We start from the raw sequence: 13,566 nt of genomic DNA on the forward strand, positions 1-13,566 counted from the left end.
CTGGATCCACCTCACACCATCCAAAGCACGACGCTACTCGACGAGTCTGCCTCCTTTCCCTCCCTTTTCGGCTAAGAGCGGAACAGATTCTGCAGCGAACTTGAGCCAGCAGAGACCCGGGAATGGGGCCTGCGGAGTGGATCTTCTTTCTCCAGATCTTAGCGCACGAGAGCTGATTGAGGGCTGTCTCTCTCGGTTGAGACAGCTCAGGGTCGTTGCGGATATTCATCCTGAGTCGAAGGAGTGGATCGAGGTGAGTCGCCAGCCACTCGGGATCGCTAGCCCAGCTCAGCTTGCCCCTCACTGACCACATCTTCTCTCAATACTCTGCGCCTGCGAATCTCGGTAGGCAGTCCTCGCATTCAGCGCGGTAGAGCAAGCCAAGCACACGAGAAGACTTCACCTCACTGGCCCGCCACCAGAGGAGAGCGAATCTCCTTGTGCCAGACGTCGCCGAGTCGTATCGCACCCCTCCTCGCCCACGCTCTCGCCTTGGGCTTTGGGACCTTTGTGAAAGCGAAGAAGGCGCTACAGCATACCGAACAAGGCCTCAAAGGGGCAAGTTATGAGTGTGTAGTGTCATGCGTCGTAAGCGTTGATTCTTTCATTAGACAGCTTAGGCCAGAATCACCCGTTACAGAGCTAGGTCCGCTCTGGATATCTACTCCTCCTTTTCCTCTTCGTATTTGACTGTACATGTAATCAACCCTCTCTCGATCTTCGAAATAGACGTAATCTCATCGTTCGTACAACTAGAGAGGGATTTCAATCCATGACTGACACAGGGTAGAAGAGGTAGGGTACTTGTGTAAGTCTCGTCCTGGAGCTGTATCATCAGTGCTCGCACCCCCGCATACTCACCATGGAGAAAGAGCAACCCCAATCCACTCCCCACGAGTAAAGCGCCCAGCAATCGATTAGCGCTCCTATTCCTCTCCTTTGCCTTTTTAAGTTGTTCATTCCCCCTCTTGACCTCGACTCTCTGCTCCCCCGCTTCCCCAACGAGGGCTCCAATGGTCTCATTCTGCGTCGAGAGGTGTTGAATGAGCGTCGTTTGGAGAGAGGAAATGGTACTGAGGGTAGAAGTGACACTTTCTAGTGCTGAGAGGTCGGCTTGGAGGGATTTTGTTAAGGAGGAGGATTCGGATTGGAAGAGTTGCAGTTGAGAAGGGGTGAGCTCTTCTTCTTCTGCTTGTGGGGCGGGGGCTTGCAGATGCTGCTGCTGCTGCTGGAGGTGGGTACTTGAGGATGATGATGAAGAGGCTGGAGGTAGTCGTCCGGAAGAAGTGGGAGCCAAAGCACGAAAGCTGGCGGTACTCCCCATGATTGCCTTGCTTGTCCTTTTCCCTTCTTCCTCTCTCCTCCCATTTCTCGCTACCACCTGGACCCTCTTCCCCTCTCTGGCAAGTCGCGCCCGACCTCTTGCCTCCTGCATTGCCCCCACCTTTTCTCCTACGCGCTTCAGCGAGGAACCTAGAGAGGTAGTAATTGCCTCGCGGTGCTGTGACAGCTGAGAAGAGTACTCGATGGAGTCGAGGGAGGTGATGGGGAGAGGTCGAGAGAGGAGACGGGTGAGGAGAGAGGAGGAGCTGAGCGTGCTGCTTTCTGGTGTTGGTTGAGCCTCTTGACGGACTGTGATGAGGTACCAGAGGAAGAAGTTGGGAGGCGACAAAGTCAGAAGCCGCTGCGATGCTGCTTAAGGTGGCCGTCGTTCCTCACCTTCTTCTGCCTTGATCAGCTCCTTTACCCTCGCCACGCTCTTCTCGAGTACGAGCTTGAGGTGCAGATCCACCTCGTCCTTTTCCTCTTCGCTCAAGCTTCTCACTCTACCATACCGCTCCAATCCATTGCCACTCCCACTAGCAGAACCTTCTTCAGCTCCAACTGCAGCCGCCCCTGCTCCTGCTGCTTCTCCCGCTGGTGCTTCCCCCTCAAGCTCCCTAACAGGAAAGACCGGCCCAGTATGCAAGTAAGCCCTTCGCACCTGCCCCAGAAACCCGTCAAGCTCATCAATGTTCCTCCGTAGCTTGGCTGCCTCTGCATCCCAGGCCTTTTCTGCCTGCCTTCTTGCTTTCCATGCTTGTAGCTGGGCTTGCTTGAGCGAGGCTGGGGGACGCGCGTGGGGGTTGCGATGCGGTGTAGGAGAAGAGGAGCTACTGGATGAGCTGGAGATCAATTGCCTGAAGAGTGGTGTGACGTCTTTGCTTGCTGTGGTGCTGCGGGAGGAGGAAGAGGACGATGCCATTGTGGTGTGAGGGCGAGTGGTGGTGTTGGTATGAGTGGTGTGAGGAGTGGTGTTGCTGCTGCTGCTGCTCCTCGTCTCTCTGCCTCCACTGCCGTTTGAATCTCCGCGTCCAGTCTCCCTTTCCGCATGGCAAGTGCACGAGGACATCTTCCTTCTTCTGCCTTTCTAGACTGCCATCCTCACCTCGAGATGACCATGACACTCTTCAGTCCGTGTAGATGAGCTTGGTCAATACAACTCGGCTCACCGCAGCCAGCAGCAGTGATGACGCCCCCTTCTGGATCCTGCGCCATCACTCGCCTGCGTCCATCACCGCACTCGCCTTCCTCAAAGGAATATGCAGCCCACCTTCTCAGAGAGGCACATCGGCATCAGACGCAAGCACTGACGGTAGTGATGAAGAGTCCCAATCTTCCTCCTCCTCCTCAGCCTCCTCGTCCGCTCCTCCGCAGTCCGTCCTGCCTCAGCAAAGTCGCTACCTCCTCATAGGCGACGCAGACGGCAACGTATCACTGGTCGACCTCACCTCCTATAGAGCAGTAGCCCACTGGCAAGCGCACAAAGCAGGGACTTCGATACTGGGTGTGGATGATTGGCCATACGAGGGATTAGATGAGAGGTACAGGCGCAGAGGACGTAGGAGCAGCAAGAAGCTGCGGGTGGTGACGTGAGTGCAGGAGGTATTGGGTAGTCCTTGCCGTTGGCGCTCATTCACATGGCCGCTTTTCGTGCTCCTCTCCTCGACAGGCACGGCAGAGACAATACACTCAAGATCTGGTCTCTGATCGTACCTTCGACCTCTGCTCTTGGTAAAACTCGAGAAGCGCCTCTCGCAGAGCCCAATTTGCTGCACACACTGCAAGTCAATGCTCTCAACTTTTGCCGCTTCTCCCTCTTGCCCGTAGAAGCAGGCAAGGGCAAGAGCAGAGGTCAGGGAGGCGCAGATGCGGTTGGCGAGGAGTCAACATGCGAAGGGAGTGAAGAAGAGGCAATGCTGGCGGTGCCCCATACATTAGACTCCGGATACGTAAGTCTACTGCTCTTTCTTCACCTCAAAAGCCTGGCTGTTGATCCATCCTCGTCGTCTTGCCGTACAGATCGACATCTACCACCTCCCCTCATATACCAGGCTGCACACCTCCATCGGTTCGACCTCTTCAGCCACTGCACAAAGGAGAGTAGGCGGTGTGACTCGCGCCCCCATTGTGATGGCTATGCATCTCTTCCGACTTTGTGCGCAACGAGCAGCAAGCGTGGGCGACGAAGAGGGCAAGGCTGGCACGACGGGAAAAGAGGAGGAGGACAGCGGAAAGGATAAGGGGACACTTGCATTACTGGCGGGTCATGAAGACGGATCTCTCGTCTTATGGACACATCCCGATGGTAGGAATGAGGGCAAAGAGCCGCAAACGCAGTGGAAGGAAAGCTGGAGAGCAAAGCCTCACAGGGAGAGTGGTAAGTGTCTCCTTGACTTAACGCCATGCCAAAGACGTAGAATTGTGCAATTGATTGATCCATCCATTGCATCCCGCACGCAGTCCTCACTCTCTCCATCCTGAACATCCCCTCAAGCTCAAGCATCTACTTTCTCTCCGCAGGCGTCGACGATCGAGTTGTCCTCGGCAGCGTGGATCTCCCCTCTCCTTCCTCTCCAATCTCTGTCCAAATCCTACACATCTACACAATCCCCAATGCTCGCGGAGGCAAGGCGGCCTCTGCCTTTCTGCCTCTTGCGGCTGGCGTGAGAATACCAAGTAAGGAGAGCACACAACAGACCCAAGAGGGACAAGAATCGCGATGGGAGGGGCAGGGGGAGGGGGAGAGGGAAGAGCTTCGCTTCCTCCTCGGAGCCTGGGACGGGCGGGGTAAAGTGTACTCGTACGAACCGCTCGTCCCGTCCACATCGACCTCAACCTCGACATCGACGCCTTCTTCCGCATCGACGAGGGAGGGTGGGAGCATTGCGTGCATCCGTACGCTGCGCTACCACAAGGAGGGGGTGCAGGCTGTGGCTTGTGCTGCGCTTGCTGGAGCAGGATACGGAGCAGGCGAAAGGGACAAGAACAGGGAGAGGGAGAGGGAAGCGCTGATTGCTCTAGGGGGAAAGGAGGGAAGAGTGACCCTCTGGCGTGGCTGAGGGTGAGGATACGTGAGGATACGTAGGGTGAGAGATGGAGGGAGAGAATTGCTTTTTCTAGAGGGGAATAGTATTTACTTTCAATGGCAATGGCAATGGCGATGGCTTTGTGAAGCGTTGTGAAGCTGTATCGTGCCCTTCTAATCGCAATATCTGATACTCCTCTGATGCCTTTGTCTTGCCACTCCTTCTCTACCTCCCTCTCTCCTCCCATTCGATTCAACCCAACAATGCTCCCACTCCCACTCCCATTCCCCCACCCGCCGCACCCTTTCCCCGTCCTCTCAAGGAGTTATAATGTTCTCCCAATCCATACATCTTTCTATGATAACTAATCATCAATGGTCTCCCCTCTAGAGGGAATTCATCTTGTCCAACTTTTACAATGGGAGAACCGGCTTGGACTACCCAAATGGGAGTACGGTAGGCACGGGACATTGCCAGGATTTCGGGTTGGCCACCCCAGACGGCGGTGCGCTCCACGGCGTCGCAGTAGGCTTGGTAGGGGTCTGGGAGGGGATGTGGAGAGGGATGAGGAGGAAAGTGCGATATGAGATGAGGAGGAGACTCAGCGTCAGCATTGAGCGAGAAACCTCTTGTCACACACTACGGCGTCAGCTCCTCAGCGCCTACTCACCTCCCCCCTTGACCACATCTGCACCTCCTGGACTTGCCACACCCGCCATCCTCTCATCGTTATCGCTGATAAAGGGCTTGAAGTCATCCTCGTGACCCCTCATCCACCGAGCCGTCATCGCCCTCGTCGTCTTGTAATTCTCATGAGCCGCTCCACCACCTCCTCCACCAGCAGCAGCTCCTCTACCGAGGAGGTTGAGCTGATCTGCAATAGCCGAGTAGAGGCAGTGTCCATCGGGGGTGATCTCGTACATGTCGACATTGAGCGACTCGCATGCATCGGTTAGACCCTGCCGCTCCAGAGCGGCTTCATCTACTTTACCACCATTGGCCTTGAGCTCCTCCTCTATCCGTGCGCGCTCCGCGGCTGCGACGGCTTCTTTGCGTTGCTGTTGTGGTGCAAGGGAGGAAGGGAGGCAAGGGTCAGGAAGAGCGGGGGAGGAGGAGGTGCGAAGGGGATGGGGTCGGCGAGAGTGGAGGCGGGATCGCACATGCGGCGAGAGAGACAGGAATGTGGGAGCAGTTGTTGGGGGTGGACGTGAGGTGGATGGGGGAAGAGGGATAGGTGAGCGAATGTCGAGATCCGCATCAGAAACCAAGTATAGATAGTCATCCCAGGCGTCGTACGAAGTCGGTGCAGGAGCCGTCGAGGGCCGCGGTCCGGGCGTGAAAGAGGATGGTCGAGGAGGGACAGCAATGGCAGTGTCATCGACACGAGCGTGACGAGTCGTTCGAAGGCCAAGCAGGGCGTCCAGATTGAAAAGACCAGATGGCGATTGAGCGCATCGCAAATCATTGGCGGACCGTCGAGGTTGCAGTGGTTTCCGACCGGTTCGTGAGCGGCGAGAGGATACCGGGCGCGAGTCGGATTTACGTGATCGTGGACCAGGTGATTGGGAAAGAGTGGCCGCAACAGGTTCGTTCGGAACCACCAGAGGCAGGAAGCGGGGAGAAGAAGGCAAAGGTGCAGTACCCATGCGATGAGCAGAACATGCCGAGATAGATGTCGAGGATCGGGCCGAGGTTGTATTGCGGGCGCGGTCACAATCAGAGAGTTTGCGAGCAGGCAGCAACGCAGGACCAGCGAGCCAAAAATCACGTTCGCCGACGTGGGACACATCAGGTAGGTGTGGTGGCAGTAAGTGTTTGCGAGGACCGGGTGTTGGCGCATCGGGTTCGTGGCCAATTCGTTTCGGCGTGTTTGGGACAGAGCGCGATCGTATCGCAGAAGATAAAGGCGTTGTCGGACGAGCAGGTGGTTGCAAGTCGATTGCGAACGAGTCGCGATCAATCATAACAGCATTTGTCCCAGAGGGGTCACCGAGGGCGAGCGAGTGGCGTTTGGCAGCATGATCCCGGTTGCGGTTACGAAAGGGAGCCAATACGCGTGACCAAAGAGTTGAGGTCGAGGTCGGTATGGATTTGCGAAGGGACGGATGGTGGAGCGTCATGTCAGGCGGTGTGCGGGAGGTCATGGCGGTACGATGATCGTAGCAGTGGTCATTGATGATCGAAGCAACATGGCGAATATGTCGCAGTCATGTAGAAGGCAATAGGGGTATAGCCAGGGAGGGGTAGAATGAGAAGGGAAGGAGGGTGGAGGGGGTAGCACGGTCAGATATTGATGTACCTGGAGCCACGACGGGCCGCAAAGTCCGGAACTCTTGTGCCCCTAGCCCAAAGCAAATCGAATGGACAGCTCTTGGCGGGAGCAACCACAAAGGCAGCATCTAAATGCGCTCAATTCAGAACGACCACTCACCTTTCGTGCCTTTTGCCTCCCCACCTTGCGCTGGCCATCATCATGGCTCGCAGGCGTCCCCGATTGACTCTCATCGTCATCTTCCGCTGCATCTGCACCTTTCTTGTCTCCATGAGAGCCAAACAGGCTACTCATGATACCATGTCCATGGCCGTGGCCTTGCCCTGACCGTGAGGGTGGGCTGGCAGGGCCACCGTCTTTTGAAGAGGTAGTAGAGATGGGTGGGCTGTTGTTGGGAGGACTGTTAGGGGGTGAACGGGAAGAGTGAGGATGAAGAATCTTGTCTATCAAGCCTGAGGCACCCCCACTAGAAGATGGGGATCCACTGGAAGTGATGCTATCACTGTGACTCTTGTCCTTGCGTAGAGAACTCTTACGGCCGAGGGGAGAGTTTGAGAAGAGGGAGTGGTGGGAGGACGATGTTTCTTCCACCTTTGCCTCGGCGCTGTCTCTGGCGTCGAGAGAGGCTAGCAATTGAGCAGCAATGTCCTCTCCATCGTCGTCGTATCCATCTGCCCCGCCTTGACTGGCCTGAAGGGTGAGATAGGATCAGGAGATAGAGGTGAGCATGTGTTCGCTTTCTTCTGGCTAGCGTCGTGTGTGCCGGGCTACTCACTGCGATATCTGCTCTGAGCGAGTCTGTGTGACCCCCAAGAGGTGGTCTTGCGCCTTTCTTCTTTTTGCTAGGCATGGCTGGAGGAGCAGTTGTACAATGTCAGGATGAATGGGGCGTGTGGAGTAGAGGAGGCCAGGGCGGGAGAAGGTTGTGTGAGGGCCGAGTCTTAATCTGGCCGGCAGGGGTGGCTGTGGGTGGTGCAATCGGATCGGAAGCGGCATCCGGCCGAGAGGGGTGGGGGGGCGTGTGTGTGTGTGTGTGTGTCTCCACCCCGGCTGGGATCTCCCCTGCGAGGGTCCAGCACTTGGCATGGCTCCGCTGCACGCGACTTGTCCCTCCGCGCTACGCTACCGACGCCTCACCTCCCCGCTTCCCGGCCCCTTTCTCTGCGGTCGACGGAGCCCCTCATCGTCATTGCCATCGACGACGATCCTCTACAGGGTCCTAACACTCCACACCTCTCTGCTTGCGCACCACGCTTTAGGCCCTGACTTTGTGCCTTGCATCCGCTTCATCTCTCCTTATCGCTCGCGCCGGCCTGTCACTTTCGCTTCACCCACGCGCATGACTGTATCAAGAGGTCTCTAGTCTCTGACCACAAACGGCACTCAAGGCGATGCCGCCAGCCTCGGCGGCTTTTGTCTCAAGCAGTACCGCTACATCGTCCACATGGCGCCACCCATCCACTGCCCAGCTCTTCCAGCTCACTCTGCTCATTGCTAATACCGCCGTGAGCTGGAATCGAAGGAGGATCAGCAACATCGCCGGTACAGCTAGCTTCACCGTATGGCTCTTCGCACAGAGTCCACAGCTGTACGAGAACTACCGGCGCAAGTCCGTTTCTGGCTTGTCCCTCGTCTTTCTCACCCAATGGATTGTGGCAGATGTCCTCAATCTTGTGGGGGCCTTCCTCACACAGCAGCTGCCCTTTCAGATCGCAGTAGCCTTCTACTTTTGCTGCGTAGACTGCGTCATCGTCTTTCAGTGGATACGTGAGTAGGCGATAGGACATCACAGTACGCAGGCTGATCCCGATCACCCGAGTCGTGCTCACATGCACGCCCTCCTCCTTCCGCTCTTCCCTTCTCAGGCTATTCTCAGATCAACCCCCCACCCAAGCTCTCAAGACCAAAGTACGAAAGACATAGAACACGCCATGCCAGTCACATTCATCACCGCACGCATACCCAAATGTCATCAGCCTCTTCTCACAAGTATCGTCCGACGATGACACAGTCCCTCACCCTGACCAGGCCTTCGCAATCTCCAGTGATCAGTAGTGGACCAGCTGGTCCCCCAGGCTATGCTTCGATGGAGAGCACTCGACCAGTGGACCAGCAGAGTAGGAGAGCTCAGTCTTACCCTGGAAGACCAATGGAGAGAGCCTCATCGGACGCTGGAAAGAATATCATAGCCAGGCTGGCAGGTACACATGGGGAGCAGAGCGAGAGGCAAGGCCGGGCCGGGCAGCGGGAGCACAAACGGCCAGAGTCACAGGCAGAGGCCGAGCGGAGAGACGAGGCAATTCTCTCTGCTCGAGCTCGCTCTCGTTCGAAGGCATCCTTGGCAATGACGGCAGGCACGGCCAGCACGGCATCGAGTCGAGCTGCCAGCCCCAACCCTTCCTCACGTGGTGGACCTAGCGCTGGTCCCTCCCGTTCGGTCTCTCCTGCTCGTGGCAGGTCTCAAAGAACGAATGATCCACAAGAGTGGCAGACATCTCAACATCAGCATCCTCATCACCATCAAGCGCTGAGTCTCAGACCCTCTGCCTCTCGTTCTCCGAGCTCCTCTTCTTCGTACAAGTTGATGACACAGGAGGCTCTGAGAGTCGCCTTGCTCGCCGAAAGGCTGGAGGAGCGGCGAAGCAGGCGAGGTCGGAGTCGTAGCAGCACTGCCAACACAGATACGGATGGCTACTTTGTTGGCAAGTACGACAATTTTGGTCTGCGGATGGCTGGCAGCCGGGAAGGAAGCAGAGGCAGCAGTAGGCGAAGTAGCATCGATGGGCAATCAGATGGGCTTCGCAGCAACAAGGGCAAGGCTAGACAGCACTTCCTCACTGTGCCGACGACGGACGAAGATGATTCGGAAGAAGGCGGAACGAGCGGGCTCACCATAATGATGGAAGGAGAAGCGACGGCGCGACCCAGCCCAGAAGGCTCCACATCCCCTCCGAGGCGCCACAAACTCAAGCGTCATGCCTCTGCACTGGGGAAGGAGCTGGATCCTCTGCTCCCCTTGGCAGACAAAAGGCGGAGCTCTCGTCGGGCAGGCCGATCGAGAGTGCACTCTGCGACGCAAGAGCAATCGACTGGCAGCGGAAGAAGCAAGAGCCGTAAAAGGAAAGCCACCTCTGCCGTTGCTGGCGTCTTCTCCCTGCTGGGCATCGGCAGTCTGGTGGGCTTGGGGGAAGTAGGAGACAGTGTGGGCTTTTGGGCCATGCCAGGAACAGCTAATGCAAGCGTGGTGCGGCCCATGCGAGAGCAGCAGGAGGTGAGGTGGAGACATCCGGTCATGCTCTACCCTCAGTCTACCGGTCAGAGAACGGGTCTAGGCGCCGAACGACCGGACGTGGTCGCATTGCACTTTGTCTCTGGCAATCGCGACGATGACGACCATCGGCATCATCGACACAATCCGCCTCCTACAACTCCTCTTCCCCCTCCTGACCCGTCTCCACCACCGCACGACGAGCGTCCTCCGGGAGGAGGCCCACCTCCACGAGCCCCCATCGACGTCCCCCTCCTCATCGGCCGCATTGCCTCCTGGCTCTGCACGATCCTCTACACCACCTCCCGTCTACCCCAGCTTTACCTCAATGCGCGACGTCGCTCCGTGGAAGGGTTGAGCATCTTGCTGTTCATGAGCGCATTCATGGGAAACAGCCTCTACTCTCTGTCTATCTTGAGCAGTCCAGAGGCAGTTGGGGAGGGAAAGAGGGAGTATCTGAGGGAAAGTATGCCCTTTTTGCTCGGTAGCGGGGGGACACTGGTGTTTGATGCGGTCATTGTGCTGCAGTGGTGGATGTGGGGGAAGAAGGGACAGGGGCAGCGCCGTCAGGAGAGTGATGGTGTTGTAGAGCGAGTCCCGGCGTGAACAAGCGAGCGAGCGAGGGTTGGGGTCGGGCCGTGCTCCGTATAGACCAAAGCGAACTGTAGATTGTCACACACAGCATACCTCGTCCATGTCCAGACATGCAATTACTATCTCTGTCACAATCCTTACCTCTATCGCAATCACTATCAGTGTCACTATCTCCCTGAGCATCCCTCTCGCGGATCGGACTAATGTTGCAAGACAGCGTGCATCGTGTGACCCAAGACACCCAGAAGTGCGGGGCTTGAACCCCTGGTCCCATCCTGTCGTGTCCTGTCGTGTCCTATCTGTCACAAGACGCCGAGTTGGGGAGAGACACCAAGTGCGGTTGCGGAAGTGGGTGTTGGTCGTCGGAGCTGATTGGCGTCCCCCCTCTGCCTGTGCCTGTGTCTGTGTCTGTGTCTGTGCCTGTCCCTGAGTCCGAGATAAGCGATGCAGCCGTGGGTTGCTTTTGCTGCTTCGACGTGGAAGTGAGTGTCCCAGTGCCCGGCGAATTAACCGAGGAAGCGCTGAGCCCCACTCACTCTCCCACTCCCCTCGGGTCCCGCTTCGGTGAACTACCCACCCTCACCAAGGCTGGATGCTGGAGATACCAGGCAGGGCAAGGACAGAGCGAGGGAGGGCTACTTCCTTCTTTCTTCTCCTCTTTGAACATACCATCCCAGGATATCGTAGTGGTACTTGCGCGCCTCCTCCTCATCTGCATCGTCGTCTCCCCTGACCTCTTACTCCTCCCCTCCATCCTCCTCATTCACCTCACAGCATCCTCATCTCACTTCTCTGGCTCCTCTCTTTCCTCCGAAACAATGTCAGACCTGCGCTATACACCCTCACCGGAAGAGGTCGAGGGCGAAAAGGGGATCAATGTCGAGGCACACCGTCATGCCGTGTCGTATGAAGACCTCAAGCCTTCTCGATTGGAGAGAATCATGGGCAAGAGGGTAGCGAGGGTGTATGCTGTGAGTATCCCCCAGCTGGCTCATTGTTCCACTCACACTTGCAGCTGATGCTGACCTGCGCTACCTTTATGCTCACCTTCCGTCCCCCACTCCTTCCAGAGTCCATACGCTCAGGTCGGCCTGGTGGGCATGGTCGCCTTCCTGTGCCCGGGCATGTTCAACTGCCTCTCTGGAATCGGCGGTGGAGGTCAAGTCAATGCAGACGCCTCCAACAAGGCCAGCATCGCCCTCTACTCGACGTTTGCCAGTGTATCCTTCGTAGCTGGTTCAATTCACAACAAGCTAGGCACCAGATGGACACTATGGCTCGGCAGTTTGGGCTACGTCATCTACGTCGCTGCCTTCCTCTCTTACAACTTTAATGCCAATGAAGGCTTCGTCATCTTTGCTGGAGCGCTGCTGGGTGTATGCGCCAGTCTCTTTTGGTCAGCACAAGGAGCACTGATGCTCTGCTACCCTTCAGAAGGCAACAAAGCTAGGGCCATCAGCGAATTCTGGGTCATCTTCAACCTGGGCGCCGTCATTGGCTCAGCCATCGCCATGGGCCTCTCTTGGAATTCAGCCACCGGAGCAGCACTGTCTAACGGGACCTATGCGGCGTTCGTTGTGCTCACTTTCCTCGGGGGAGGAGTGGCAGCGCTGCTCAAGGATCCAGCGACGATGATCAGGACTGATGGCTCGAGAGTCGTCGTACCCGTCAATACCACTTGGGCGCAGGAACTCAAGGGACTGTACGTCGTCCTGAGGAGCGACCCCTACATTATCCTCCTCTTTCCGTTGTTCTTTGCGTCCAACTTCTTCTACACTTGGCAGTTCAACGACTTCAATGGTAAGAACATAGAGCAGACGGTCACCACTTTCTAGTCCGCCTTGCTGACCCTTTTCCACTGTCCTGTCCCTTCCCAACAGGCGCCCTCTTTACACTGCGTACCCGCTCGCTAAACTCTCTCCTCTACTGGCTAGCCCAGATCTTTGGTGCCCTCTTCCTCTCCCTAATCGCCGACTCCTCCCATCTACCCCGTCGTACCCGCGCCTGGTGCTCCTGGGCCATCGTCACCCTCGTCGTCTTTGCCGTTTGGGGTGGAAGTTACTCCCTCCAGTCCCACTACACCAGAGCAAGTCTTAAAGCGGGAGTGCCAGAAGAGTACCCAATGGATCTTACTGCAGGGAGGCCTTATGCTGCGAGAGCCTTCTTGTACATCTTTTCAGGATTCATGGACGCGGTTTGGCAGGTCAACGTCTACTGGCTCATGGGTGCCATCTCCAACGACTTGGGCAAATTGGCAATGCTTGCTGGGTAAGTCGACACGCGGCGAGCACGAACTCACAGATCCCACCAAAATCAACCTCTCACCTTTCACCATCCCCTACCCCTCTCTTCACTTTACAGGTTCTACAAGTGTCTTCAAAGCGCCGGAGCAGCCGTGGCTTTTGGATTGGACTTGAATCTTCAACCTTACATGACCATCCTAGCCGTCACTTGGTCCCTCTGTGCTGCTGGACTCCTCTTTGCTGCTCCCCTCATTGCACTTAGGGTCAAAGAGAGGACAGAGGAGACGCGATTGGACCGTGGGCGCAGCGAGAGGGAGGCAGAGGCAGAGGTAGAGGGAGAGATGGAGGCGGAGAAGGAGAAGGAGAGGGATCTTAAGTGATTGAAGTGGGGCTGATCAGAACCAGTACCACCCGGACGCTTTCGACCTCTTCTCACTGGAACGCATGAGCATCAGCACCAGCATCAGCATCGGCATCCGGATCCCACTCCATTCCTCTAGTAGGCTCCTGTACCTTCCAGTCGTCTACCCTTTTGTGTCTCATGTCCCGCACACGGCCTCCATTGAACAATTCCTTGTCACCTTTCGCCTCGTTCCGCCGCTGTCCGACCTGTAGCTGGAGCTGGAGCTGTAGCTGGAGCTATAGCGCACCAAGTAAAGTAAGCTGTAATTCAACATCAACCCTTTTATTCCTCTTCTCTGCAAAAGGTCCAGGTCCGCTAAGCTTCGATGTTGCACGTTGTACGTATATGGAAATGGTCTGTATCATCTGGCTGAATTGAGCGAGGTTGAGCGAACAGGGACAGGATTTATTCTGCTTTGACGAGACCTGACCCCTTCC

General features: G+C 56.6%; 6 protein-coding genes across 6 annotated transcripts; 3 read left to right on the forward strand and 3 right to left on the reverse strand.

The window, feature by feature from the left end:
- Positions 1 to 765: 765 nt before the first annotated feature.
- On the reverse strand, positions 766 to 2,442 carry BCV69DRAFT_300687 (hypothetical protein; the record flags this gene model as incomplete). The annotated part of the gene is made up of 4 exons (XM_025494486.1): positions 766 to 776; positions 862 to 1,632; positions 1,720 to 2,216; positions 2,429 to 2,442. 4 exons carry the CDS (start codon positions 2,440 to 2,442, stop codon positions 766 to 768), a joined length of 1,293 nt encoding a protein of 430 aa, XP_025346054.1.
- Positions 2,416 to 4,551, forward strand: BCV69DRAFT_284517 (hypothetical protein). The gene is made up of 4 exons (XM_025493067.1): positions 2,416 to 2,912; positions 2,993 to 3,272; positions 3,343 to 3,700; positions 3,784 to 4,551. The coding sequence occupies exons 1-4, from the start codon at positions 2,464 to 2,466 to the stop codon at positions 4,380 to 4,382; spliced, it is 1,686 nt and encodes a 561-aa protein (XP_025346055.1). The 5' UTR covers positions 2,416 to 2,463; the 3' UTR covers positions 4,383 to 4,551.
- Positions 4,409 to 6,591, reverse strand: BCV69DRAFT_52694 (cysteine proteinase). The gene is made up of 2 exons (XM_025495349.1): positions 5,020 to 6,591; positions 4,409 to 4,891 (listed from the first exon to the last, which is right to left on the reverse strand). The coding sequence occupies exons 1-2, from the start codon at positions 6,491 to 6,493 to the stop codon at positions 4,602 to 4,604; spliced, it is 1,764 nt and encodes a 587-aa protein (XP_025346056.1). The 5' UTR covers positions 6,494 to 6,591; the 3' UTR covers positions 4,409 to 4,601.
- On the reverse strand, positions 6,592 to 7,579 carry BCV69DRAFT_52662 (hypothetical protein). Its single transcript, XM_025495348.1, has 2 exons — positions 7,397 to 7,579; positions 6,592 to 7,311 (listed from the first exon to the last, which is right to left on the reverse strand). Exons 1-2 carry the CDS (start codon positions 7,469 to 7,471, stop codon positions 6,691 to 6,693), a joined length of 696 nt encoding a protein of 231 aa, XP_025346057.1. The 5' UTR covers positions 7,472 to 7,579; the 3' UTR covers positions 6,592 to 6,690.
- A 173-nt stretch (positions 7,580 to 7,752) lies between these two features.
- On the forward strand, positions 7,753 to 10,647 carry BCV69DRAFT_272767 (hypothetical protein). Its single transcript, XM_025490985.1, has 2 exons — positions 7,753 to 8,388; positions 8,487 to 10,647. Exons 1-2 carry the CDS (start codon positions 8,013 to 8,015, stop codon positions 10,493 to 10,495), a joined length of 2,385 nt encoding a protein of 794 aa, XP_025346058.1. The 5' UTR covers positions 7,753 to 8,012; the 3' UTR covers positions 10,496 to 10,647.
- Positions 10,648 to 11,297: 650 nt separating this feature from the next.
- Positions 11,298 to 13,419, forward strand: BCV69DRAFT_284519 (MFS general substrate transporter). Its single transcript, XM_025493068.1, has 4 exons — positions 11,298 to 11,454; positions 11,554 to 12,283; positions 12,364 to 12,751; positions 12,845 to 13,419. Exons 1-4 carry the CDS (start codon positions 11,302 to 11,304, stop codon positions 13,104 to 13,106), a joined length of 1,533 nt encoding a protein of 510 aa, XP_025346059.1. The 5' UTR covers positions 11,298 to 11,301; the 3' UTR covers positions 13,107 to 13,419.
- Positions 13,420 to 13,566: the final 147 nt, after the last annotated feature.

This window comes from Pseudomicrostroma glucosiphilum (genome assembly GCF_003144135.1).
Source record: "Pseudomicrostroma glucosiphilum strain MCA 4718 unplaced genomic scaffold BCV69scaffold_13, whole genome shotgun sequence".
Classification (NCBI taxonomy): Eukaryota; Fungi; Basidiomycota; class Exobasidiomycetes; order Microstromatales; family Microstromataceae; genus Microstroma; species Microstroma glucosiphilum.